At 40.0% G+C, this 27,495-nt stretch overlaps 1 protein-coding gene across 1 annotated transcript; it reads left to right on the forward strand.

Moving 5' to 3' along the window:
• The first annotated feature begins 1,759 nt into the window (after positions 1 to 1,759).
• On the forward strand, positions 1,760 to 18,345 carry SLC38A2 (solute carrier family 38 member 2). Its single transcript, XM_081957088.1, has 16 exons — positions 1,760 to 2,051; positions 3,043 to 3,271; positions 3,797 to 3,878; positions 3,981 to 4,096; positions 6,853 to 6,926; positions 7,012 to 7,104; positions 7,276 to 7,357; positions 8,124 to 8,212; positions 9,553 to 9,611; positions 9,757 to 9,915; positions 10,773 to 10,852; positions 10,962 to 11,062; positions 11,629 to 11,753; positions 12,051 to 12,195; positions 12,299 to 12,396; positions 12,864 to 18,345. Exons 2-16 carry the CDS (start codon positions 3,153 to 3,155, stop codon positions 12,942 to 12,944), a joined length of 1,503 nt encoding a protein of 500 aa, XP_081813214.1. The 5' UTR covers positions 1,760 to 2,051; positions 3,043 to 3,152; the 3' UTR covers positions 12,945 to 18,345.
• Positions 18,346 to 27,495: the final 9,150 nt, after the last annotated feature.

Raw genomic sequence — 27,495 nt, forward strand, 5'->3', positions numbered from 1 at the left:
AATGTAAGTTGTATTTAAATAATAATAAACTTGTATTAAAAGTATAAGTTATACAAATGATATTGATTCCCTTTTGGTGAGTTTCTATTTACTTATTTTATTAACAGCTGCCCAACTTACACATAGTGACCCTATCATGTGAAATACACAGTCACATATTTATGTGGAACTCAAAATTGCATGGTTAATAATAATACAGAACTACGCCAAGTTCCTCACTACTGCAATGTACTGTATTTGCCAATGTCTAATACAAAAAGTGTTAGTGGACTTGATGGTACAATAGGACTAGAGTTTTAGAGAAAATATCTGAAATATTGCACAAAACATTTTAGTTGTAGGCTTCCCACAGTAGAACTCAATTTTTTGATATAATAATCTTCTCCACTTTATAAGAAGGGCTTACCCATAAATGAAGGTATTGTGTTTTTTTATGATTTCAGTTATCCTACTGCAGTGATGGTGTGCCAAAATTGTGCGTGCGTGCCCCACTCACCTGTGCATGTGCACACGACGTCCCCATGCATGCACGCATGACCCGCCGTGCATGCGCACTCAAACCCCTGTGCATATGCACCCGACCTCTCCCTTGAACAGTGAGGAAGGGAGAATTTTTGCCCTCCCCAGGATCCAGAGGCTTTCCTGTAGCCTGGGGAGGGCAAAAACTGGGCCAACGGGCCAACCAGAAGTTTGAGAACTAACTTCCTCTGGAAGCCTGAAAATCAGCTGGCCGGTGCATGCATGCCATAGGTTCACCATCGCAGCCCTACTGCATTTTGCATTATCTCTCTAGTCAATGTTTTACATCAACTAAACTGCAGAATTCAAGATGTTATCAATATTAACTCCCTTTGTTCTTGCTGTTTTATTTGATGTGTGATCTGAAATCTTAACCAGGATGTTGTCAATTGATGTTGCATAAAAATGATTTTTATCCTACTGTATAAATTAGTTATTTATAGAGTGTCTTTGAGAATGTTGACTTCTGACAACTGCCTGCAGTTTTCTTGGCAAGATTTGGCAATGTTGACTTTTGGGGACAAGTCCCTGCAAGATTTCAAAAATGGTTTGCCATTGCCTGCTTCCTAGGACTGAGTGAGAGTGACTGGCCCAAAATCACCTAGTTGGCTTCATGCTCAAGACAATACTGGGTCTCATGTTTTTAGCCTCATGCTGTAACTGCCACACCAATCTGGCTGTTCTATCATTAAGCAACCTCAACTGAAGAGTTTATAATATTCAGAAGACATTCCCAGAATTTAGCGTGCATAACTTGCTGGCAGGCATATTATATGACATCATTTCCCTGGAATTTTTCCAAGTTAAAGTATTATTTAACTTGTCCCTTCCCTGCACTGTCATTATCTGTGAGAATTTCAAGTTTGCCAGGGCCACACAGGTTCTTGGAAGCAGTTACATGATCTCAATTGTGACTGTTGAAACAGGGGAGATGGCTAAGATAAATATATAAATAAATCTCATCCCTACTTTTGCTGAGCTACTTTGAATAGTGTCTGAATAAAAGGCGTAGGGTCAGATTGAGAGATCTTCTCCTGTTGGATCAGGACCGTAAGGTTCCTGGAAATCGCATTGGGTGTTTGGGAAAGAGGGGTGGAGCCACACAGCCCAATGTTGGTACACACAGTAAAATCTCTGCATGCTGCTGCCATGAATCCTCCCCTTCCCTTGCTCTCTCGCTCTGATGTCGCCACATGCTTCTCTCAAAAGCGGAGGTATCAGCTTGCATCCTCTAGAACCGAGCGTGCTCTTCTGTGAGTGGCTTCTCCTCGCTCTCGTACACCCAGCACTTCTCTCCTGAGCGTGGAGGCCTTTGTCTGTTTTCACCGGAAATAACCTAACATTGTTTTCTGTCGACTTGACATATTACAATTCTGTTTTTTAATATTATATTTAATTTTATTACTAATTGTTTTTTGTACCGGTCCTTTGGACTGTCAGTATCTAAGGATTTTTTGCATTTGTTTAAAGAGAGAAATCGACCGAAGAAAGAGGCTCCGGAAGTTTGCAAGTTTTAAGCTTTGTAGATTGAGGTAAAATATTCAATTTTGAGTTTTGGGGAGAGGCTCAAAGAAGATATCAACAGCTGTCTGAGTGGATTAACTGCATTTGCTAGTGATATAACTAGCTGTGGACTGATTTTTTTAATGTAAGAATGTGTGAGACTTAAGATGTGAGCATGATAGAGAAGGAGCATTTGGGGGGAGGGAGAATCCATCAGCCTTACTGTGTCACAGCAGGGCATCCAGGATCTCCCCCCCCCCTCTGCTTTTTCAAACCCTCTCCACAAAAGACGTCCCTGGTGATGCAGTCTTGTGACTGATTTGCATTGTTGTCTACATTTTCCAAAGCAGAATTCCTGGGAAGGAAGAATTCCCGAGGAGGAGAAATAAATAGTTGGAAATGCTCCGGAAAGTCCAAGAGATGCTTCGGGCGACAGTCAGTTAACATTAGAAAGGGACCGTGACAATTGGTTACTTAGATTGCATCATGTGAAGTTCCAGGCAAAAAGAGGACGGATGGATGGAGTTTGTTCGCTTCCAAATCTGATTATGCAATCATGTCGCAAGTGACTGTGTGTGTGTGTGTGTGTGTGTGAGTGTGTATGTGTGTGTTGTTAAGCTTCCCTGATCTTATCTACCTGTGGGGGATGTTACTCAATCTCTGGATGGATGGAAACGGGGAAGACGTGTGAAGGCTCTTTGCTTATCTGCTTGGCTGGGCAGAGAAGCCTTCTTTTGCCCTGTCACTCTGGCTGCTCACCGTAGATCTTTTGTTCTCCCCAGCCACCCCATCTTTCCAGCACAACGTGTGCTCCCAGTGTTCTAGCTGGAGACATCTTTGTTTTCCTCCCAGTACTTTTCCTTCCCTCGCTCCTCTTCACTTATCCCGCCCTTCTCTGCTGGTAGTTTTCCACTTGCCTGGCTGAATCAGCCGCGGTGAGCAGCAGCTTCGAAGCAGCATCTCACGTGACCAGCTTCAGAAGATTACTGCAGTATTGACGTTTTCCCCTTACCTTCGCAGACAAGGCAGGACCAGCAGCTGCCAAAGACAAAAGATCACAAGGACCCCAGACTCAAATAATTCTTTGGCCTGATTGACCCGCTCCCTAAGAAGACACCCTGGATCCCAGCATGAGCAAAGCTGAAATGGGCATGCTGAACAGCACCCGAGAGGAGGACAGCAGCAGCTACAGCTCCAACAGCAATGACTTCAGCTATCACTACCCCAACAAATCAGCTGCAATGAAGAGGTCAGGGAGATTTCTCTGTCTTACTCTGAACCATAGTACAAAGTTCTCTTCAAATACCTGCCCCATCTGATTGAACTTGGGAAAATAGAATAGATGATTGGTAGGTAGGTAGGTAGGTAGGTAGGTAGGTAGGTAGGTAGGTAGGTAGGTAGATGATAGATAGATAGATAGATAGATAGATAGATAGATAGACAGACAGACAGACAGACAGACCGACCGACCGACCGACCGACCGACCGACCGACCGACCGACCGACCGACCTACCTACCTACCTACCTACCTACCTACCTACCTACCTACCTACCTATCTATCTATCTATCTATCTATCTATCTATCTATCTATCTATCTATGGAATTCCCCCACTAAAGAAAAATATTTAAAAATGACAATATCACAAGCCAGGAAAAGGAAGAAAATGTGGCACATTGTGGAAACACTTATTCAGATTTTAACTCAGTTAAAAATAAGTGGAATTTTACAATACTGTAGTATTTAAAGTTCTTCTTTCCCTTCCTTTCACAGCCATTATGTAGATATGGATCCAGAAAACCAAAACTTTTTACTTGAATCCAACCAAGGGAAGAAGAAATATGAAACTGAATATGTAAGCACATACCAATAGTGTTTTTATAAAGTAAATCAATTTTATTATAAAACCTCTCGCAAGCAAAAGCAAATTGTGAACTTTCACCATTCTTATTTACAGCATCCAGGTACAACTTCCTTTGGAATGTCAGTATTTAACCTCAGCAATGCTATTGTGGGCAGTGGCATCCTTGGACTTTCTTATGCCATGGCAAACACAGGAATTGCTCTCTTTGTGTAAGTATTAGAATGCAATGAAATCACAATATGTAATTGTTTTAGGAAAATATTTGTAGGTGTTTGCTTCAAATCTAAAACACAATTCTACTAAAGTATCTGAACACAAGCCATTTTAATCCCATTGACATTGCTAGAGGCAAGAACCAATGAACATTTATCTAGAAATATGCTAGAACTCACAGTAAATTGTTTTAAATGGCAAGTCTATGAGATTAGACTGCAAATTATTTTGAACAGAAAAAATCAGCTCAAACTAATAATTTAGAGACCCAGTAATTTCAGAATACAGCTCATATTTATCTTTAAATTTCTCCTATTGCAGCCAGTAGGATTTTAAACATTTAGGTTTGAATAGCTCATATACATCTTTGTTTTTTGTGGCAATGAAAGTTAAACAGATTTTGAAATTTTTGAATATATACACTATAAAAATGAAATTGCACTCACTTTTAGTGTTTTAGTTATAATTGGTTAAGTTGCCTTTTATTTTGTTTGAATGCTGTGTCTTTCCTCAAAAATGATGTTTACATTAATATAAATATCACTGATAGTTTTCTCAAATAGTGGGGGAATACTTCAATTTATCCATTATAATTTCTGGATTATAGTGTTCTACAACTTAACTGGCTGGTGACTTTGGGCCAGTTATTGTCTCTCAGCCCAACCCACCTCACAGGGTTGTTATTATGGGAAAATAATAGGAGGGAGGAGAATTAGGTATGCTCATCACCTTGAGTTATTTATAAAAATGTCTTTAAGAAGTCTTTAAGAAGATGTTGGATAGCCATTTGTCTGAAACGGTATAGGGTTTCCTGCCTAGGCAGGGGGTTGGACTAGAAGACCTCCAAGGTCCCTTCCAACTCTACTATTGTATTGTATTGTATTGTATTAATGGGAAACAAACTAGATATGGATACTATTTGCCATCCTACATTTTGCCTATAGCATCATAAAGCATTCATCAATTTTTTCCTTGATAATTTCTCATTTAAAAATATCATATGCTGTAGAGTTTGCTGTTGGTCCTGCTTTAAATAAGAAAGGGGCATATGTCATATTACAGAGAGCAACAGATCCTGAGTAGAATTCAGCTATGTAGTCATTGGTGTGAAAAGCAAGGAGATACATACAGATGTATTTCTGTTAGAAGGCTGTTTTAAGTCTGAAAAGTTAAAGGACTGCATATTCAGCAAGGCAAATATATAGTGGAATGTATATGTTCGTTATTAATAAAAACCAAAGAAATATGGAAATAACATAATAAATAATTGTATTTTATTGTGCCATTTCATGCTCCATAAGAGTTTTGCAGTGGTTACAATGTAATCAGCTTAATGTATGCTAGTGGGATTCTCTGAGGGGCAGGGTTTGACAAAAAACACATTTAAGTCAGAGGAAATACACATATTCAAACACATGCACAAACACAGAGTTTGTCACTAGATTTTATATCAGTGTTAAGTATGTTAGAATAAACAATGAGTTCAGTGAGGCTTGCAGACAGATATAAAAATGTAACCTAACATTATGGTTTTTTTCTTAAATTGTTTATCTTTTCTATTGGAAATTAATTTATCTAAAATATATTGTAAAGCAAGGACTAAAATTTTAAAAAAGTAAATACCATTTTATTTCTTCTTGGAATAAATAAGCATTTCAGACTATAGAAACAACTGAGTAGACAGTGTTGATCAGCTTATAAAATAACTCCTCTCTGAATCTGAAACGGCTTAAATCTTGACAGATATATTTTCTAACCAACTTATATAGATTCCCACACACAAACAAGTGCTCTGGGCAGTATACAACAGAGCAAAAAACTATTAATAAATACATTAAAAGTTTAAAACCAAGTTGAAATAAAGAATAATAGACAAAAAAATATTAAAAGTAGCAGAGCTGCCTTACTAGTTCACCATCTCCTAGAATCCCCAGGCCTGCAGGCATAAACTGATCTTAAGAAGCCCAACAGTGATGAGGCCAACCTTGTCTCAGGGAGAAGATTCCACAGCACAAGCCCCATGGCAGAAAAGACTCACTGCCAAGGGCCTGCAAAATGTAGCTCTATAGGTAACCGAACCTATAACATGCCCTTTTTGCATGGTAGATGGGAACATAAAATTGGAAAAAGATAGTCCCCCAGACAACTCAGTGCCATGCTATGAAGGGCTTCAAAGGTTAACACCAGCACCTTCTATTGGACCCAGAAACACACTGGTAAACAATGCAGCTCACGAAGTGGAGGTGTGACATGTGTTCTACCAGAAACAAACTTAACTGCTTGCACCATTACACTTGTCATCTACTGAAGTTTCCAGATAGTCTTCAGGAGCAGCCCGATATACAGTTGATTGCAGTAATCTAGCAGAGAATACCTGAGCAGGAATTACCATGAGTAGATCCTCTGATCTAGAAATAATTTGTGCTAGATTTAAGTTTTTAAAAGTGGCAGTTGGGCTCTTTTTAATCCTTCTTAGACTGTTCCTTATCCCCTGAGCACAGTAAATATTCCTAATATATTCACTGCATTTAAATTTATATTTAATTTCATTATTTACTTTGGGAATGATGTGACCATGTTAAATTTATTCATTTATCAAAGCCATTATAGCCAATAAAGAACTTAAGGGTGTTCAGATAGTTCTAATTTAATTCACTGGCAGAAATATGTATATAGATTTATATGATCTTGATACTTTTTATTTATATATTTAATTTCAAAACAAAACATTGCATTTGTATTTGCTTTTTAGAATTCTCTTAGTCTTCGTGTCAATATTTTCTCTATATTCCGTTCATCTTCTTTTGAAGACTTCCAACGAAGGAGGTAATGACTGTAACTATTTGTCAATCATAGATTCAACCCCTTTTCTCTTTCTAAATTGCATTATTCCAAATCTCTGTTCTTATAGGATCTTTATTATATGAACAATTGGGAATGAAAGCATTTGGCATGCCTGGAAAACTTGCAGCATCTGGATCAATTACAATGCAGAACATTGGAGGTAAGATCCTTCTTAGACACCCTAAAAGCAGTCATCTTCTTATTCCAAAAACTATTTTTTTTCAGAAAACATGCTTTCATTAATACATTCAATCATGTTATTAGGAACTGTATTTTACGATTTTTAAAATATATTATCATTGTAATTATCTACAATATTATTCACTTGCAGCTATGTCAAGCTACCTCTACATCGTGAAATATGAGTTACCATTGGTCATTAAAACATTTTTGAACATTGAAGAACATTCAGGGTAAGTCCTAGAATTGTATGGTGGAAATTGTTTTCATGGGAACATGTAAAGGGACATGAATATTTGAGGACTTCTGTTGAAACAGGTTAAGTTCTTAAACAAAGGTAACTAAATAGTAAATTCCAGTTATGCTTTCCTGACTCTGGAGAGGTCTGTTTGAAAGTCTAGTGGTTAAGGCTAGAAAGCAGGAGGCCATGAGTTCAAGTCCTGTCTTGGCCATGAAAGCCAGCTGTGTAACTCTGGGCCAAGTCATTCTCTCTCAGCCCAAGCCATCTCACAGGGTTGTTGTTGTGGAGAAAATAAGAGGAAGGTGTGTTGAATATGTTTGTCTCCTTGAATTATTTCTAAAAATAGTAAAGGGTGGGGTACAAATAAATAAATACAAATAATCAGATATGGAAAACCATGTGTAGAAGTGACTCCAGAATGGAATCATTGTGCTTCCTGCATTATAATCTAAATCAATCCTCAAAATATAAAATCTTCATTTGAAGTTCCCAATGTTCTGCTAATATGTCCCTATAGTTTTATTGGCAGCAAGAAAAAAGGAATTAATTAATCATTTCCTTCTGACAAGTCTTTATGACTTCCTGGTCTAGGTTAGAACCCTTGAGTTCCTTAGAAGTTTCTCACTCAAGTACTAAGCAATACGTTTTCAAAACCAGTCTAGGTTGGCCAGAGACACCTAGCTTTAGATGATTTTTAAATTGTCAAATCAGATTACCATGCAAGGATTTCACCATGTACATTCTCCTTTTCCTTCTAGAGAATGGTATTGGTATACTAATGGCGATTATTTGGTTATATTAGTATCCTTGGTGCTCATTCTTCCTTTATCCTTATTAAAAACTTTAGGTAAGTGGTTGTTAATGTTGATATTAATGTGGAATAAACAAGAAAAACAATGGTTAACTTACTTACTCTTGAGAAACCTATATGTAGGTCAAGAAGCAACAGTGAGAACAGGACACGGAACCATTGATTGGTCAAAATCAGGAAAGGAGTCCAGCATGACTATATATTGTCACCCTGCTTATTTAACTTATATGCAGAGCACATCATGAGAAAGGCAGGGATTGATGAATCAAAAGTTGGAATTAAGATTGCTGAGAGAAATATCAACTTCAGATATACAGATGACACCACTCTAATGGCAGAAAGTGAAGAGGAACTAAAGAGCCTCTTGATGCAGGAGAAGAAGGAGAGTGCAAAAGTTGGCTTGAAACTCAACATTAAGAAAACTAAGATCATGACATCCGGCCCTCTCAATTCCTGGCAAATAGATGGGAAAGAAATGGAGGTAGTGACAGATTTTATTTTTCTGGGCTCCAAGATTACTGCAGATGGGGACTGCAGCCAAGAAATTAAAAGATGTTTGCTACTGGGGAGGAAAGCTATGGCAATTCTAGACAGCATACTAAAAAGCAGAGACATCACCCTGCCAACAAAAGTCTGTATAGTCAAGGCTATGGTTTTCCCAGTTGCAATGTATGGTTGTGAAAGTTGGACCATAAGAAAGGCTCAGCGCCAAAGAATTGAGACCTTTGAACTATGGTGCTGGAGAAGACTCCTGAGAATCCCGTGGACTGCAAGGCAATCAAACCGGCCAGTCCTAGAGGAGATCAACCCTGACTGCCCTTTAAAAGGCCAGATCCGGAAGATGAAACTCAAATACTTCACCACCTAATGAGAAGGAAGGAATCACTGGAGAAGAGCCTCATGCTGGGAAAGATGGAGGGCAAAAGAAGAAGGGGACGACAGAGAATGAGGTGGCTGGATGGAGTCACTGAAGCAGTAGGCATGAGCTTAAATGGACTCCAGAGGATAGTAGAGGACAGGAAGTCCTGGAGGAATGTTGTCCATGGGATCACAATGGCTTAATTTGGAATATATTGTCTGAATTTAAATGGGCTACAGTATATTCTTAATGGATATATGCCAATAGTTAACTTGCTAAATTAGACTATTTATCATTTGGAATAATTTGAACTAATCATGTATTAGAAAGGAAATACTGATTACTTGATTAAAAGTGTACTGGGTGATTTGTAAGTGGATATTAAATTTAAATATTTCTGATAACAATTCCTACCAATGTCTACTGAACAAGGTGGCATAATAGTTCCAAATACTGAACATGTTATTTTTCAAATGTACTGCATGCTTTAAATTAAAACATTCATTTACCATTGTAGGTTATCTAGGCTACACCAGTGGATTTTCCTTATTGTGCATGGTCTTCTTTCTTATTGTGGTAGGTATCATTCTTTATTTATCTATATTTTTAAATGTTCAGAATATTAATTCAAATCACAGAAACTTGTAGTCATATCTTGTAATTATAATTAGAATGACAACAGATTTAGCATGTGAAATTAACTGTGGTCATCCTTTGTTAGGTCATTTGCAAGAAATTTCAAATTCCTTGTGGAGCAGAACATGATCTAATTAATGCAACTCTGAACATTACCATGGAGCAATTGTTGATTGCAAATGAAACAAATATTAATGCAACGTATGATACCTGTGTACCAAAATATTTTATCTTTAACTCAAAGGTAATAATTAAACTAAGTAAGTATGATTGTGACTTCTTCAAAGTCTAACTAGTCGTGAAACTTCCTGTTCACCTTATAAAAGCTATCATAGCAATACTAAGATCAGTATCTTGCTTATTGTTCTTGAATTAAATTGAACATAAGTATGGGTGAGTATTTCATCTTTACCCAGTTGTTTGACCAGACAGAATACTTCAAGAATAAACTAATAATGATACCACACTTATACCAGTGTGGTATAATCAGGTGTCATCTCATACAGCTGGAGTTTTCTTTACCTACCAATTCCATATATCATCCATTGTTTAACTTCTTGGAATTAGTTTGCAAGTATGAAAGAATGTTACATAAACAGTATATTCTACTAGCCAACACTTTTGAATAAAACTCAACACGATCACTCTCATACTCACTTAGTGAAACCTTTAAAATTCCATCTCACTGCTAAATAATTCCATGCTATGCATAAAATGCAGTGCCATCTATACAATTATATATTTTTTAAAAATGAATAGCGTGATTGATAACCTGCTTGGTGACTTAAATAAAAGTGGATGTGACTAACAATTGTGTGCTAACAAATACTTTTCTAGTATTTAGTATATTTGAGTAGGTTTAAAAATTCCAATTGCCTTCAGGCTATTTACTTTTCTTCCACCTAATCTTTTTCATATGGGAAAGTTGATAAATAGAAAGGGCAATTATAGATAATAGTTTGAACTGTTCATAAAAAAGGAATATGAATGAAAAAAATGTAAAACATGCTGTTTAGAATTATTGCTCTAGTTTTTCAAGAAACTATCTGAGTGTCTTAAGTTAATATAGAAATAGTCATACATCTATTTTATGTTTTCCAGACTGTCTATGCTGTACCAATCCTGACATTTTCTTTTGTCTGTCATCCTGCTATTCTCCCTATTTATGAAGAACTGAAAGGGTATGCCATGTGATTGACATCTGTCTTGTGTTTTCAAAGAATTGCAGATACATATGGAATAATGTATTTCATAAATATTCATAGCAATTTATTTGTTTTTCTGTAATAGCCGAACTCGCAGAAGAATGATGAAAGTATCCAATGTTTCATTTTTTGCTATGTTCCTCATGTATCTTTTGGCGGCTCTCTTTGGATACTTGACATTTTATGGTAAAAAAAAACAACTCTTCTATTTTAAGTTTTGCATGTTAATTTTTATATATCATTGCAGTGTGAATAGGTCAACTTCTACTCAAAGCTGTTATAAGGAGGAAGAGTTAGGAAGTCTGAATCATATTATAGACTGTCAGTAACTTTCATTCGGGCAACTTAATGGCACTTTGTTTATTCAACAGTATATCACTGCTTGTAGCTTTAGCTTTACAAGCTTTGTAGCTTTAGCAATACACAATGTGATGTGTAATAACAATAGAAATACCATAATGGTATTAAATGGGAATACTGACAAGCAGTCAAATTTTAGATTGAAATAAAAGTTTCTGGAATTCAGCCAATTCAGAACACTATTTAACAAATAGTGTTTCTATTAGTGTTACAACAAATAGATTGTGGCTACAGCATTGCATTGCATTCTATATTACAAAGCTGTACAGTCACACAATTCCACTTGCAAATCAATTGTAAACTTTTTAAAACATGCACAAGAATCTTGTTTATTATATTATGTGAATATTAAAGTTAACAAATATCCTGCTAAAACACATGTCTCTTTCCAGGAAAGGTGGAAGCTGAATTGCTCCATACTTATTCAGAAGTGCTTGGGACTGATAATCTCCTTCTAATTGTGCGCTTAGCAGTCTTGATGGCAGTCATTCTTACTGTTCCAGTTGTGATTTTTCCAGTGAGTAACTTTACTTAATGAGGAGAATATAATGTTAATTTATGTTGAATTTTGGAAAGCAAGTATTTATGGAGCTTGCATTTAATTTCAATTATCATTTTCATTCTTTAAATTCTCTGTCATGTCTCTGTGTTCAGTTTGTTTTCCTTTTTTCATCATTGTATCAGTATAGTTGGAAGGCAATATAAATTCTGTTTTAAAAGAATATTTAAATTGTATTTAAATATTTAAAACATTTTTGGGATTTTAATGTGTCTTTAATAACATTAAGTAATTTAATTAATGTGTATTTTACAGATCCGCAGTTCCATCACACAATTACTGTGTGCAGGCAAAGAATTTAGTTGGATGCGTCATTGTATTATTACAGGAGCTATTTTGGTATGCACCAACATTCTCGTCATTTTTGTTCCCACAATTCGAGACATATTTGGATTCATTGGTGAGGATTGTTTGTTACTTGTTTGAAATATCTATAGTTCTAAAAATGTCTATATAATGTAATAAAAAATAAGCAGTCTAATTAAACTTTATGATTCATTCAGGTGCCTCTGCTGCCGCCATGCTAATCTTTATACTTCCATCAGCTTTCTACATTAAGCTTGTGAAAAAAGAATCCATGCAATCGGTGCAAAAAATTGGGGTAGGTACTTATAATTGTGTTTACCTAATAAAAGGGAATGTTTTTTTGATATTCATAGAATGATTAGCTTCATTCTGACACAGTGTTTGACTATAAAGCTTTCTTAATTGCTATGAATGTCTGCATTTACTGAGGCCATTTCATTAACTCACCCCCTCTTTTTTTTCTTTAAATGTTCATTTTTATTTCTTTTATTTTACTTTTACATCCCTGTAAGCCACTGAAAATCATTTTGGAAATTAAGTGGCATAACATATCCATACTTAAAAGTCTAACATATTGGCCTGAATTTTCTTAGCTTTCCCAAAAAATAAAGGCAGAATGTGTTCAATGTTTTTCATCTTGGTTTTGAATGATGCAGTTTTGAAAATTGCCAAAATGTTTGACTTTTTTGTATAATAGGCTTTTTCTTTCATGCCCTTGTTTCTGACAAAATAAATTCAGTATTTTATATGTTATTTATTTAGGCTCTCCTGTTCCTGCTAAGTGGCATAATTGTGATGATTGGAAGTATGACCTTAATCATTATGGATTGGATCAACAATTAACCTACCTGCATTATTCGTTAGTCTTCATTCTGCCATCTTCTGGGAGAAAAAAAACTGCCTATGTTTGCAGCTCTGCTTCCTTTGATGCTAGTACTTCTAACTGTAGAACAGATGGATTTTAAAGAAAGAAAAGCAAAACAAACTATTCTGCACAAGAATAGATACTAATATCAAGTCAGCCAAGTCTTTGGCTGAGTGAAGTGTCTTTTTAAAAATTCCATTCCAGGGAATGGACAGCTCACTCTATAAAATTTTATCAAGCCATGTTGGGCTTTGGACATTGTTACTTGGGTTCTTTATTATTTACTTGAATGTGCCTAATGGAAACAATAGATGTGAGAAGTAAATTAGTTTACAGCAAGTTTCTAAACTAGCCATTAAAAGCAAAGGGGAAAAATAATTATTATTTTTATACCAAATAACTATGGATTCAAAAGCACTATTTTGACTTTTAAGAAAACATTTTATAATTAAAGATCCAAATAAGGGTAAGAAGAAATCAGTGTATTGTTTAATCAATAACCTCAGTTTAAAATGTTTGCCTGTCTACAGAGACATTATTATTTTTTCATTTCAATAAGCTTATTTTTTAAATCTGTTACAACTAATATTTAATTGGCTATCTTGAAAGAATAGAACTATAAGTAAATTCCATTTGTAATTTTAGTTATTTTAACACTAAAATCAAACAGTCAAGAAGTTCCAATTATAGTATATTACAATACTTAGCATAAGGTACTATACTGTGTTTTAAGGAGCCATTTCCTCAAATGTAGTTTTTTGGGGGGAAAAACATCAGAATTTTTGATATATTAATTTATGGCATTCTGTTCTGGTTAGAGCTATATCCAGGCAACTCTTGAAATTAATGAAAATTGTATAGGAGCATTATTTGGCAAATTGCTGGTCCATTCATAAAATATAATGTTGGTATTTTTCTTCTTGAAAGAAAAGTAGAGCAATTACAGAAGGTAAAACAATTTTATTCTTTTTTTTTAATTTGGTCTTACCAAAGCACAGTAAATTGTTATATATGTGATGTTCCTAGCAAAAAAAATCTGGCTTTTTAGTATATAGAACAAAAATATTGAGGCCATGCTATAATTTACTAGAGATAAAATGTACATATAGTGTAGTACTTTTCAGACACATGTTTTCATTCATTATTAATATTATATATTATGTTACATAATTGCATCAGAGTTTGGAACATGTGACAAAATTCTTTTCATAAAATAACTGGATTTCTTAATGCAGTTTTCTAATGATTGACTAAATTGTACACAAACACACAGCTAAATGAATGGTTCTCAATATTATTGGGACAGTAGGGTAGCAAACATAGGTCATATACAGCAGGAGTGGGTTCCGGCAGGCACTGATGCTGGTTCACTTGTGTGTGCATGTGCATGCACAGTGCAATTAAAATTGTTCTGCACATGCACAGAACTGAAAAACAAGATGGCAGCGCCTATGGCACTACCCAAAGAACCAGTTTGGGATCCTAGCAGGCCTGGGTCACTGCCGGTTCCAGGGGCCTAAGCTGTCAAACCACTACCAGTTAGGCTGAACTTGTACAAACTGATAGGAACCCAACACTGATGTACAGTAGATGTCCAGAACATGATTCTGCCCTGATTGGACAACAATATTACACAGAGTATAACTATTCAAAGAACATATAAACTGGCACATCTCTCCAGGGGTGGGCTTCAAATTTTTTAGCAAGGAGTTGCTGCCCATTTGCTAGGTGGGCATGGCCATGGTGGTCATGTCCTAGTCCTGCACCACAGCTGGGGCAGGCGTTTTTGCCCTCTCCGGGCTCTGAAGGCTTTCCTTGAGCCTCCGGGAGGATGAAAATGGCCTCCCCAGGCTCTGGAGGCCAGAAATGGGCCCATTTCTGGTCTTCCCAAACTTTCGGTATGCCTGTTTTTCACCTTCCCTGAGGCTCTGCACTTACCTGCATCCAAAAGAGGCATCTTGGGGACTCTTGGGGTAGGGTGGGGCCAGCCAGGAGTGGGATTTGGGGGTTCTCTGAACTGCACAGAATCTTAGATAGAGGTTCTCCCAAACTCCTGCGAACCACCAGCAGCCCACCTGTCACACTCTTGTCTGTCTCCCATTCATCACTCAGCCTGGAAACTCAAGAAGAGCCCAATATTGATACAGAGAATTCATACATACTTCCCATTTCTATGACAACTTAAAGAGATATTTAATTAATTTGCCAATTGGGATAGAGGGTAAACTCTTCTCTATTACTCTTTGTAGTAATAAATCTGTGTTGCAAAATTTATTTGCAACATTTGCCAGAGGAAGAATCATGTTCCAGTTTGGTTACTACACATATTAATTATACTATTTCAACCACAAGGTATAAAGACATTTCGGACATTTCTTTTCATTTCACAGAAATTGCTGAGCAAATTCTCTGCTAGAATGTAAAAGGCAGAATTTAACTAGGTAACAAATCAAACAATTGGCCTAATGTAACTTAATAGTAGGAGCTCAGTAGTAACTATTGAGTTGCAATCAAAAATGGCATATAATTAACCAGAACATTTTTTAATATTAAAAAAATATACAGGAAATATTTCCCATTGCATTCTGACTCTTAACCTACCATATTTTTTGGAGTATAAGACACTCTGAAGTATAAGACACACCTAGCTTTTGGGGAGGAAAACAAGAAAAAAAATCTGCCTCTGGAGACTTTTAAGAAGAGTTTGGATTGCCATTTGTCAGACATGGTGTAGGGCAGGATGTCAAACCCGCGACCCAGATGTGTCACACATTGGCCACGCCCACAGCCAGTTTAGCGAAGTGGCCTCCCAGCAATTTGCCTCCTTGCAGCAAACAGTGTGTTTCAGTTTCAATTTTAGCACAGCCTGATTAGCACAAGCAGCTGATTGTTGGTTGGATCGGCCTCCCGATGATCAGCTGTTTCCTGCTGCAGGGATTGTCATAGCCTATTGCTGCCTCCATGTGCCTCCGCACACCCTGTTTTCAGCTTCTGTGCGCCCCATTTTCCACCCATTCCAGGTGGCGGGGATTGGAATGGGCAGAAAATGAGATGCGCGGAAGCCAAAAGCAGGGTGCGCGGAGGTGGCAATAGGCAGTGGCAATCCCTGCAGCCTGAAACAGCTGATGGTCAGGAGGCCAATCCAACCAACAATCAACTGCTTGTGCTAATCAAGCTGTGCTGCAGCTGAAACTGAAACAGGCTGTTTGCTGTTTGCTGCAAGGAGACAAATTACTGGGAGGCAGAGGCCAAAGGGTGGGGGCCAACTGGTGGGTAGGACTATATTTGGTGTATAAGACGCACCCAAATTTTCACCCTCTTTTAGGGTGGGAGAAAAGTGTGTCTTATATTCTGAAAAATATGGTAATAATGTTTCATTAGGGCACTTGTCAATAAGGAACATGATTTATTGAAAAGTGACTAATGTTTTCCCTTATTGCCTTAGAAAGGGTAGAATTCAAGCCATGGTTCTACACAGGACAATATAATCTGTACTTGAATAATAGTTGTGATAGTCTCTTTTATTCCTAAAATGTCAGTAACCAACACTAGTACTGTTAAAAACACAAAGCTTATTTTTGGATCTAGATTGTCTAAAGAAAACATCTTAGAATTTCAAAGATCACTCTTTTATTAGCATTTGGCAGATGTAATGTAAGATCTCATTGTTAAGTGTTTATATCTCAGAACTACCATTGGCATTACTGGGTGGATACAACATACTTATGTAGCAGATATAAATAACTTAATATCTTCTTGTATTTTGTACTAGTCTAGTGATATTTTGCACAACATCTTAAATACTCCAGAAAGTATATGGAATAATTTAAAATGATTTTTTTTCTTTACAGTAACTAGGGTTGCCCAGTACCTTTAATCCGTCTGGGGAGTTAAAAATCAAAAATCATTCTTTTCCAAACAATAAAAATATTGTTATAGACAAATTGTTCATCTAAAAGACAGAAAAGTGACAAAGGTGGGAAAAACACACTTGTCCATCTGCAAAAATGATACTGAATTATTGCTGGGCAGTTCAAATTAGGGATTGCACAGTTTTCTTTCATTTGCAAGGTCAAACCTCTCTAACTACTCCTGAGTACCACTAAAATATCTTGTTTGCTAACATACAGATATGTGGTACACAAACTTCTTGGGAGCTAATAGTTTCAGTATTAAAACATTGTTTGTCACCTCATTTTAAAATTACTCTCTTCCATATTATTTTACTCACAATATGTAACATGTTATTTATGGAAGAGTACCTGTTGAAGTTAAAACCTATTTTTCAATATTTATGGATAACCTCTGTACATAAATTATTATACTGTATATATGTATATATATGTATATATACTGAAAGTATATTGTATATAGATGAGGATTTCGATTATGTATATAAGTTTACGTTAATAGTTAGCACATTAAGTCCACAATTCCTTCATGTTTTCACAGGAAAATCTCTGGAGAAATTGTATGACAGTGATCAATTGTTTTTGCATTTGTTATTCAAATCTAAAAGTGTACCCAAAATGTATTAGTTCAATTCTACATTTCCCGTTGAATTGTACTGTATAGCCCATTCTATACTGCAAACTTATATGAAATTCCTTAAGCTTCCAAAGCAATTTGTGATGTGAGAAGAATGGGAGCTACTATTTGACAGCAAAAAATACCCCCTTTTTTATTCAGAAAATTAGTTTCCTAATTATCTGAACCCAGGGTCATTGTTGTAGGCCACTGTTGTAAAGTGAGAAACCTAATTTTACAATGTACAATTTGCATTGATGTTTTCAGTGACTTTTTAAAACCAATGACTGATGTTTCATATATAGATATGATTTGTATATATCATGTATATATATATAGATAAAGAGATACACGCTGTTAGATTCACAATTTAAATACAATTATTGAAAATAGTGCTACACTGTTTCAATGAAACATTGTAAGTTTTAGCTAAATAAAGATCAAAACTTAAGAATATGCAATATTGTCTATTCTACAACTATTGGTTCATGTTGTACTTTACAGGTAAATCAATTTTACGCAGTTCACAAAAGTTACAGTTCACAAAAGTTGCAGTTACCTTTCAATACAAACTATAAGATGGGTTCACAGTTCATATTAAATCATGATTTGTATTGATTAAAGTTTACTGAACATGCCACAATATCTAGTTCCACATATTATTATAAGCCAAAACCAAATAAGTACAAATTATGCATCATATAATAAGATGCAGTATTTGCAGAAGTACATTACCCAGTTCTTGGTATATGAATATATATAACTCTAATACTGGACATGTTTCATCACTTGGAATTTGAAATAAACATCTAGTGATAAATATTATTAATATGGGCATGTTAATAAAAGTGATGTGGAAAATTTTCAACAAGGCATTCAATGATTTTTATTGTTCAATGTATATCCCACCCCTGTGTTTACCATTTAATACAATTAAAAATGCAAAATATAAACTGAACAAAATTAATAAAATTAAAACCAATCATTACAATCACTAATTAAAAGTTGACAAAAGAAGAAGGCTGTTAGCATCTTCCTAAATATTGGAAATGGGAACCAAATTCTTTGGATATTGCAGTCTATTCCTTGGAAGCCACATGGAAGAAATACTTTCCCTGTATGCCCAGTAGTTGAAGTGCTGGTAGTTGGAGGGATATATATAGAGTGATCTCAGTGATCTAATTAACCAGGCAGGTTCATAGCAGTAGGAGTGATTCACAAATTATTAGACATTTAGCCATTTAAATTGTGCCTACTAAGCAATTAAAAGACAAGACAAAATTTTAAGCAATTATCCGTAAGATTCCTATGGATTGCATTAATCAGTAATATAGTCATCTCATCACAAAATATTACAAATACTTTTCAAAAATAAACCCATTTAATACATATTTCAATACTTAAGACAGGCTATAAGCAAGGGACAATTTCCCCTAGAACTAATAATATTCAAGAAGGATCAGAATTGGTCAGCTACTCATAATTATGCCAACATGTTTTTTGCATCTGTCACCACCTATAAATCCAATGTCTGCTGCAGACAAGGGACCGTCACAAACTGCAAACCACACTCTCTGCGGAATGCAAATATACCCATAACAAGTTTCATCTCAATACCCCAATCAATTTAATTGGAGAGATCCTCTACTTGAGATTCAAGCTAGTTCCTTAATGGCGAACCTATGGCATGCAGAGCCATTTGTCAGGGCACAGGAGGCATTGCCCTGTTAGCTCCAGCATGCATGGCCAGCTGACTTTGGCCTTCTTTTGAGGCCATTTTTCACCATGAAGCCTACAGAGCGCGAAAAACCAGCCCTACGGGCAAACCAGAAGTTAGGGAACAGACTTCCGGTTTGCTTGTAGGGGCGTTTTTCGTCCTCTGGAGCCTTCAGGAGGCTTGCCTGAAGGCTTCAGAGGGCAAAAAACAGCCCTACAAGCAAACAGGAAGTGACTTCTGTTTTGCCCTAAGGCCGTTTTTTGCCCTCCGGAGGGACCAACCGGAACCGTAGGACTGATTTTAGCCCTCCAGAGCCTTCAGGGAAGCCTCCTGAAGGCTCTGGAGGGTGAAAAATGGCCCTACGAGGAAACCGTAATTCCCAAATTTCCAGTTTGCCCATAGGGCTGTTTTTCCACACTCCTGAAGCCTCGGGAGGGAAGCTCCTGATGCTTCCAGAGGGACTCCAGGGGCGGGGGGGCTGTTTTTGCCCTCTCTGGGCTCCCAGAAAGCCTCTGGACCTGGGGAGGGTAAAAAAAAGAGCGCCAAAAGCGGGGGGAGCGCTGGTCGCCTGCACATGTGCACAGAGGCATGAAGCATCTGCATGTATGGCATGCCCATGCACAACCCCCCCGCGCTCCCCCCGCCTTTGGCATGCAAGCCAAAAAAGGTTTGCCATCACTGACCTAGTTGTTTCATTACTCTTAGTTCCTTAATTTTTAAAAAGATATCATTGGCTCTGCTACAGGAGGAACAATGTTTAGCCAGAATAGTGAAAATTATCTGGACAATCTCTCTATTCCATAGATCACACAAGTCATCAAACAAATGAGATATGAAATTTTGTTAACAAATGAGGTGTTAAATTTTCTATGCACAATTTTTTAAAAATCATCCGAATCTTTCAGACCTGGTGTGAAGGTTCCAAGAGTTGCCCTAATTAATTTACGAGCCCTGAGACGAAATTCAAAGTAAAACCATTTGTTTATTAGGACTAACATCTTGGCACAGACGTCTGTGTAGCTGAAACTAAATCACACCTAATGGCATCTGTGTCACTGTGTTTCCCCCACTTTTTGACAACTCTACTATAAAGTCCATTGCGATCTCCTCCCACGGCCTCGTTGGCTCTGCTACTGTTTGCAGTACTCCAGGGTTTTTTCCTGGTCATCACTTCATTGTGGTGCAAATGGTACAACTTTTCACGTAACTATCTACATCTTTCTTCATGCCAGGCCACCAGAATTGCCTCCAGTCTAAGTGTAAAATCTTTAGGAACCCAAAGCAGCCTCTGGTTTGGCATCATGACTCCTCTGGAGAACTAGGGTACGTAGGGATTCTGGGACATAGAGTTTTGTCCCCTTCCATGCAAGGTCATCTCTCTTTGTCAAGATGTGTTGGTTGGTTTGGAACCAGGGGTCTGCTAGCAGTTCAGTTTTGAGCCTCATGGTTAGGTCGCTTGCAAGTTGGTCTTGCCAGTCACGGCGTTGCTGTCTGGTGGTCACTTGGGCAGTGGTTTGGGTAGAGGGAATGATGGTGTCCACTACGTGCTCCCGTTCGCATTTGTACTGAGGCTTGCGGGAGAGGGCATCAGCTAGAAAGTTCCTCCAGCCTGGAATATGCTTTAAGACAAAATCAAAACAGTTGAAGTATTGAGCCCATCGGATTTGTTTGGGTGATAGTTTCCATGGGGTCCTAAGCGCCGTCAGGTTTTTGTGGTTGGTCCAGACTTTGAACAGTTTCTGGCTCCCTTCCAACAGGTGTCTCCAGGTTAGCAGTGCCCATCTCACTGGGAAAGCCTCCTTTTCCCATGCGGCCCATCGTCTCTCTGTGTCTGTGAGCTTGCGGGAGGTGTAGGCGCAGGGTTGTAAGCTTCCTTGGTTGTTTCTTTGGAGTAGCACCACTCCCACTGCCACATCGCTGGCGTCTGCCTGGATCACAAAAGGTTGCTCGGGGTCAGGATGCTTCAGCACTGTTCGCGAACCCTAGGAAGCTTTGTAGCTGTCTGCGGGTGCGAGGGGGATGCCAGCTTAGGACGGCTTGCACTTTTGCTGGGTCTATCTCTATTCCCTCATTTGACACTTGGTAACCCAGGTAGTCTAACCGTGCATGGTGGAATTCGCATTTTAATACCTTGACGTACAGGTTGGCTGCCAGAAGTTTCTCCAGTACTTGGCGGACCAGGGGTACGCGGTCGTCCATAGTCTCTGTGTAGATAAGGATGTCATCTAGCTAGATGAGGACCCCCTTGTAGAGGTGCTCGTGCAACACTTCATTTATTAATTGCATGAATACCGCTGGGGCCCCCTGCAGTCTGAAAGGCATCACTTTGAATTGAAAGCTCCCTAGGGAGCAGTTGAATGCTGTTTTCCACTCATCTCCCTCTCTGATTCGTACTCGGTAGTATGCTTCTCTGAGGTCTAGTTTGGTGAAGATTTTTCCCTTGACCAGATGAGATAGCTTATCCTTCATGAGGGGGAGGGGGTATAGGTTGTGTACGCACACCCCATTTATCCCTCAAAAGTTCACACACAATCTCATGGTTCCATCTTTTTTTTCTTTAAAGAGCACTGGTGCTGCGACTCGTGGCTTGGCTGGCTCAATGAACCCCCTTGCTAGGTTTCTGTCTATTGTATTTGCGCATCTCTTGAATTTCCCGGGGCATCATGACATACAGTTTGGGCTTGGGTAGTTTTGCCTCGGGGATGATTTTGATGGCACAGTCTGTCTCCTGGTGGGGAGGCAGAACATCACACTCAGCCTCGCTGAATACTTCTGCGAGGTCCTGATATTCTATCGGAATCAGTTCGGTCTCTGGGGTTTTATCGGATGCGGTTGCCAGTTGTTCTCGTGGGCTTTCTTGGGGGGTTTCCACCGTGGGTGGTGTTTATGCTTGCTGGTGTGGGAGGGGTTGGGGGCCCCTTGATATCCTAAGTCTTCAGGTACCCCCTTGCCACCAGATGGTCGGTCCCCACTTGTCTAGCCAGGAAAGTCCCAGTATGACTGTGTCTGTCATTTTGGGGCTATTATGAATCTAATTACTTCCCAGTGATCCGCTAGTTCTAGCCTCACTGTGTCAGCGTTCTAAATACCATGTATGAAATCAATCAGAGACCAAGGCAGAATCATCCTTAAAGTTCCAATTTACTCATACAGGCAAGTTAGCACGTCTATGGAATTCCAACTCTGATCTTCTTCCTGGAATTCCACCCAGTTGAAAGTTCATGATCTATCCCCACACCCACAAATCCATCACATGTTCCAATCATCATCTTCCACGCTGGCATCTACACCCCTCTGCTTCCGGTCAGGTGTCGAGGTGCGGAGACAAAAGATGACCTTCAGCTTCTAGAAAGAATGACAACAAAACATTCCACAATTCTACTCCTTTCTATTCCTCCCTCCCAACTACTACACTAATGAAACACATAAGAAATTAATAGAAAGTGTGGCAGGCCAAAGATCCTAAAAGAAACTAAACTACAGGCCTGACAGGCGGCCTCTCCTCAGAAGGAAAACGTTTCCTGTAAAGAGAATAACATAAAAGTTAACATAACAAAATTAACCACCTCTTCCTCCCCCAATAGGACCCTTTGACTTATTGGGAAACTTCTCATGGAATTGCTTTACTAACTTCTCCACTTTTAGGTTCCTGCTGTTCACCCAAGTAGCTTCAGACCAAGGGTAACCGTTCCAGTGCACTAGGTACTGTAAGCAACCCCTATTCAGCCTGGAGTCTACAATTTTTCAACCTCAGATTGTGTTTCCCCTTCTATCACTACAGGAGGAGATTGAGCTTGGGTGGATGCTCTTATGTTAGACCCAATTACTGGTTTCAACAAGCTACAATGAAATTCTGGGTCAAATTTCCCTAGACTTCTGGGTAGACTGAGTTGAACTGTAACTGGGTTAACTATCTTCACTATTGGGAATGGACCTAGAAATTTTGGACCCAATTCCTTATTAGGCATCCCTAATCTTATGTATTTGGTAGATACAAAAACTTTGTCCCCCACTCGAAAGGGGTTTTGGAGTGAGCGATGGTTCTCAGCTTGCTTCTTGTAGGCTTCTGCCGCAACTGCTAGAGCCTTCTTCGTATTCTCCCATCCGTTCTTTAGCATGTCCATCCATTCATTCAAAGACATGGAGGAAGGAGGTTCTCTAGGCAACTCAGGCATGGCAACAAATTCCATGCCATTTGTAATCTGGAACACCATTAATCCTGTGCTGCTGTGGACTGCATCGTTGTACGCCACTTCGGCAAAGGGCAGCAAGTCCGACCAGTTGTCGTGCTGATAGTCCACAAAACACCTGATGTATTTTTCCACCACCGCATTGGCTCTCTCTGCTGCGCAGTTCATGCTGGGATGAACCTCTGAGCTCAGTTCTTGTGTGGACCCAATGGATCTCAGGACCTCTCTCCAGAACGTGGCTGTGAACTGGACTCCGCGGTCTGAAATGATTCTCTTGGTTACTCCGTGCAGGCGATAAATGTGTTTCACAAACATTTTCGCTAATTTCTTTGCGGATGGCAATCCTGAGCAAGCAATGAAGTGTGCCTGCTTAGAAACCAAATCAATAACTGTCCAAATTACTCCATTCCCACTGCTTTCTGGGAGTTCCACGATGAAGTCCATTGTGACCACTTCCCATGGTTCGTTAGGGCTCTCTGCTGCAGGTGCTGGGCTCTTGGATTCAATCATCCATGGCTGGCCCTTTTCCTCCTCCGAGGCCTCCCCCTTGGTAGGACTCTTCGTCACCTTAAGTTGGGGATCCTCTTCCAGAGGTTGTTGGCCCAGATGTCTCTTCTGTGGTGGCATCTGGGGCCCTCTCTTTACCACGGTGGCGATTGGTGCACACATTTGTTCTTCGGCTATTCCCTCCTCTGAGGCCTCCCCCTTGGTAGGACTCTTCATCATCTTAAGTTGGGGATCCTCTTCTAGAGGTTGTTTGGGCTTTTCCCCCTCCAAGGCCTCCCCCTTAGTTGGACTCTTTGTCACCTTAAGTTGGGGGTCCTCCTCCGGAGATTGTTTGCCCTTTTCCTCTTCTGAGGCCTCCCCCTTGGTAGGACACTTCGTCACCTTAAGTTGGGGATCCTCTTCCAGAGGTTGTTGGCCCAGATGACTCTTCTGTGGTGGCATCTGGGGCCCTCTCTTACCGCCATGATGGTTGGTGTGTATGTTTGTGGCATGGGGGCTGGAGCCAAGCACTCTGACGCTCTGTGGCCAAGTTGACAGCAATGGTGGCATTTTATTGGCCCCCATGAGGAATGGAACCTAGTTACATCTCTAAACTTAGGAACTGTTTCATCACATTGGCTTGCTCTCCAACTTGCAGCTTCCCCCTTGGTAAACCCTTCTTCCATGGTGGAGATTGCTTCTCTGTAGAAAGGTGAGGTAAGAACCTTTTGGGGCATTGCAGATGCACTTTGTCCCGCTTCCCAACCTGCAGGCCTCTCTTTGGTAATCCCTTCTTTCCCTTTGGAGATGGCTTCTCTGTAAGAAGGTGGGGTAAGAACCTTTTGGGGCCTTGCAGGGGAGACTGGAACCGGTGGGGAAGTCAATCCCTCGGTTGGCCACTGCGCAGTTTTCTGCCATGGTGCCATCTGCTGAGGGAGGGCAGGTGCCCACTGGCATTCCTCCCATCCATGACCTGGGGTTAAGACCCATCCCGGGGTTGCCTGCTTCACAGGTTGCAGCTCAACCAATGATGGCTGGCTGGGGGGGGGTTATGTGCCAAGGACCCTCCAGCTGGCTTGGAGGAGTTATGGGCCAAGTAGGTGCCCTCTGCTGGCTTGGAGCATTTTCCCATATTGATGGCACAGGAGGTGCCCAGCGACATCTCATCCAGTGACGTGCTGTGAGGTTAATGGCTGGTGAGGCTGGTGACGTCATCAGGAAGGCGGGGAATGGGACCACGTGTGCTGGAGGCACACATTTCTGCCTCCACCCTCCGCAGCTCCCGGGAGCGCACGGACGGAGATAGGCAGAATGGCACCGAGCCGATCTGGCGGACGAGCGACCGAGGATCGGGCTGCCTCGCTCGCTCGTTCGTCCGCCTGGATCACCTCGGTGTCGCTGTGGCTATCTCCGTCCGTGCGCGCCCGGCAGAATGTCGGCGTTTCCGGATGACGAAGGCACAAAAGCAACTGTCGACTGTCGCTTTTGTGCCTTCGTCATCCGGAAATGCCGACATTCTGTCGGGCGCGCATGGACGGAGGTAGGCAGAATGGCGCCAAGCCAATCCGGCGGGCGAGCGACCGAGGATCGGGCTGCCTCGCTCGCTCTTTCGTCCGCCCGGATCGCCTCGGTGTCGCTGTGGCTACCTCCATCCGTGCGTGCCCGGCAGAATGTCGGCGTTTCCGGATGACGAAGGCACAAAAGCGACTGTCGACTGTCGCTTTTGTGCCACTGTTCCCTCTAAGCTGCGCTCCTGTGCGGCCGCGCATATAACAAGAAAACACCGCGCAGAAGTTTCAAACTGCGCGCAGTGTTTTTTGACGTCTTAAAACATTACTGAAAATATCCCCCTTCCCCTCTCTCTGCACCGAACTCTCTCCTCCATCTGGTGATTGGCCAAATCAAGGAAGACTCTACCCGGAAACTGATGACGCTACAGAAGGGAGAATTCTCATTGGTCCTCAGGGGCTTCATTGGTTCCTAGGGAAATGCGATTTGCTGGTTGTAGCCGGGGTTTCCCTGCACATCCGGGGTTTCTCAGGCATTGCGTAGTCTGAAGCCCCGTTCTGGGCTAGGCTGCCTTTCTGAGATCCCTTCGCTTTGCAGAGAGAGGGAAGCAGCAGGGAATTGGACTGCCTGAGCCAAAGGGGTCCACAGGATCTTGAGACTTGGTTTTTGAGCAGTACCATTCCACTCTTTCCTTTTCCCTTTCTGTCCTTCTTCTATCTTCCTTTGCTTTTCCTTTTCCTTTCCTTTATCTTCTCCTTTCCTTTCTCTTTTGCTTTCCTTTCTCCTTTCCTTTCCTTTTTCCTTTCTTTCTTTTCCACTTCCCTTCCTTTCTCCATACCCAAGTATTATGTATGTTCATTTTCTTGAGTTACCTATGAAGTAATAAAGGTGGGATAAAAATCTAATAAATAAACTCAAGTCCCATACCTTTCATCCTGTGATTTCTACTTCTCATGAATATGGGGCAACAGTTTGAGGATGGATTGATGCAGAGGCCAAATAAATGGTATCTTGTTTTTGATAATTGTAAATTGACAGCTCTCTTTAATGATGGAAGCAGAATCCTCATCTCTTTGGATTTTTTTTTCAGAGCCCTTTTGATGTTGTTAGCCTAAGTCAGCTAATGTTAGGGCTTTCTGCTACCTTTTTTTTAATGCAGGATAACTGAGGAAGTGCTAATGAATCACTACTGAGTGACTTGCACAGCAGATTGCTGCCAAAAAACCAGAACTTTTTTGTGTTTTTCTATAATATCATGTTTTTCCTGTAGTTTTTGGAAGTGAACTAAATGGGTTATTCTGCTCACTACATAGTGATTATTCTTTCTTCTGATTTCCTGAAGTAAAGCTCAAGAAAAGGTCTTCATATTGCTCAGATAAGACACTCACTTCTGAAAGCTGTTCTGCAATCTATCACCCTCCTTGATTTTTTTTGTTTCTTAAAGATAAATACAACTAGATAGAGATGCTACAGTTGGTGTTAATTTCACTATGTAATTAACTAATTCACTAATTTCACTTTTCCCCATTTCCTTTCTTTTTTCCTTTCCTTTCTCTTTTCCTTTCCTTTCTTCTTTCCCGTTTCCTTTCCTTTTTTCCTTTCCTTCTTTTCCATTTCCTTTCCTTTCTTCTCTTTTCCTTTCCTGTCCCTCCCCCTCCCTTCCCTTCCTTCCTTCCTGGGGTCTGAGGGAGAGGGAGGGGACCCTTTACCTCCTTGCCCCCCTCCCCAACATCTTCTCTGATGGCAATTATGGCTAAAAGAAATCAGGTGCTCAGGCATGAAAATATGCCACTCAAACACTATACTTTTCCGCGCACACTGAAAAAAAAATAGAGGGAACATTGTTTTGTGCCTTCGTCATCCGGAAACGCCGACATTCTGTCAGGCGCGCATGGACGGAGGTAGGCAGAATGGCGCCGAGCCGATCCGGCGGGCGAGCAACCGAGGATCGGGCTGCCTCGCTCGCTCTTTCGTCCGCCCGGATTGCCTCGATATCGCTGTGGCTACCTCCGTCCGTGAGCGCCCGGCTCTGCGACCCGGGCAGACGAAAGAGCGAGCGAGGCAGCCCGATCCTCAGTCGCTTGCCCGCCTGCCCATCGG

The sequence above is a fragment of the Natrix helvetica genome (assembly GCF_964273705.1).
Source record: "Natrix helvetica genome assembly, chromosome: 6".
NCBI classification, from domain to species: Eukaryota; Metazoa; Chordata; class Lepidosauria; order Squamata; family Natricidae; genus Natrix; species Natrix helvetica.

Bases quoted from the DNA above. Each gene is read 5' to 3' on its own strand.
- SLC38A2 (XM_081957088.1), top strand. From the start codon at position 3,153: ATGAGCAAAGCTGAAATGGGCATGCTGAACAGCACCCGAGAGGAGGAC. The intron at 4,097-6,852 runs GTAAGTATTAGA...TTTGCTTTTTAG, and splicing joins ACAGGAATTGCTCTCTTTGT to AATTCTCTTAGTCTTCGTGT. The intron at 9,916-10,772 runs GTAATAATTAAA...TATGTTTTCCAG, and splicing joins ATTTTATCTTTAACTCAAAG to ACTGTCTATGCTGTACCAAT.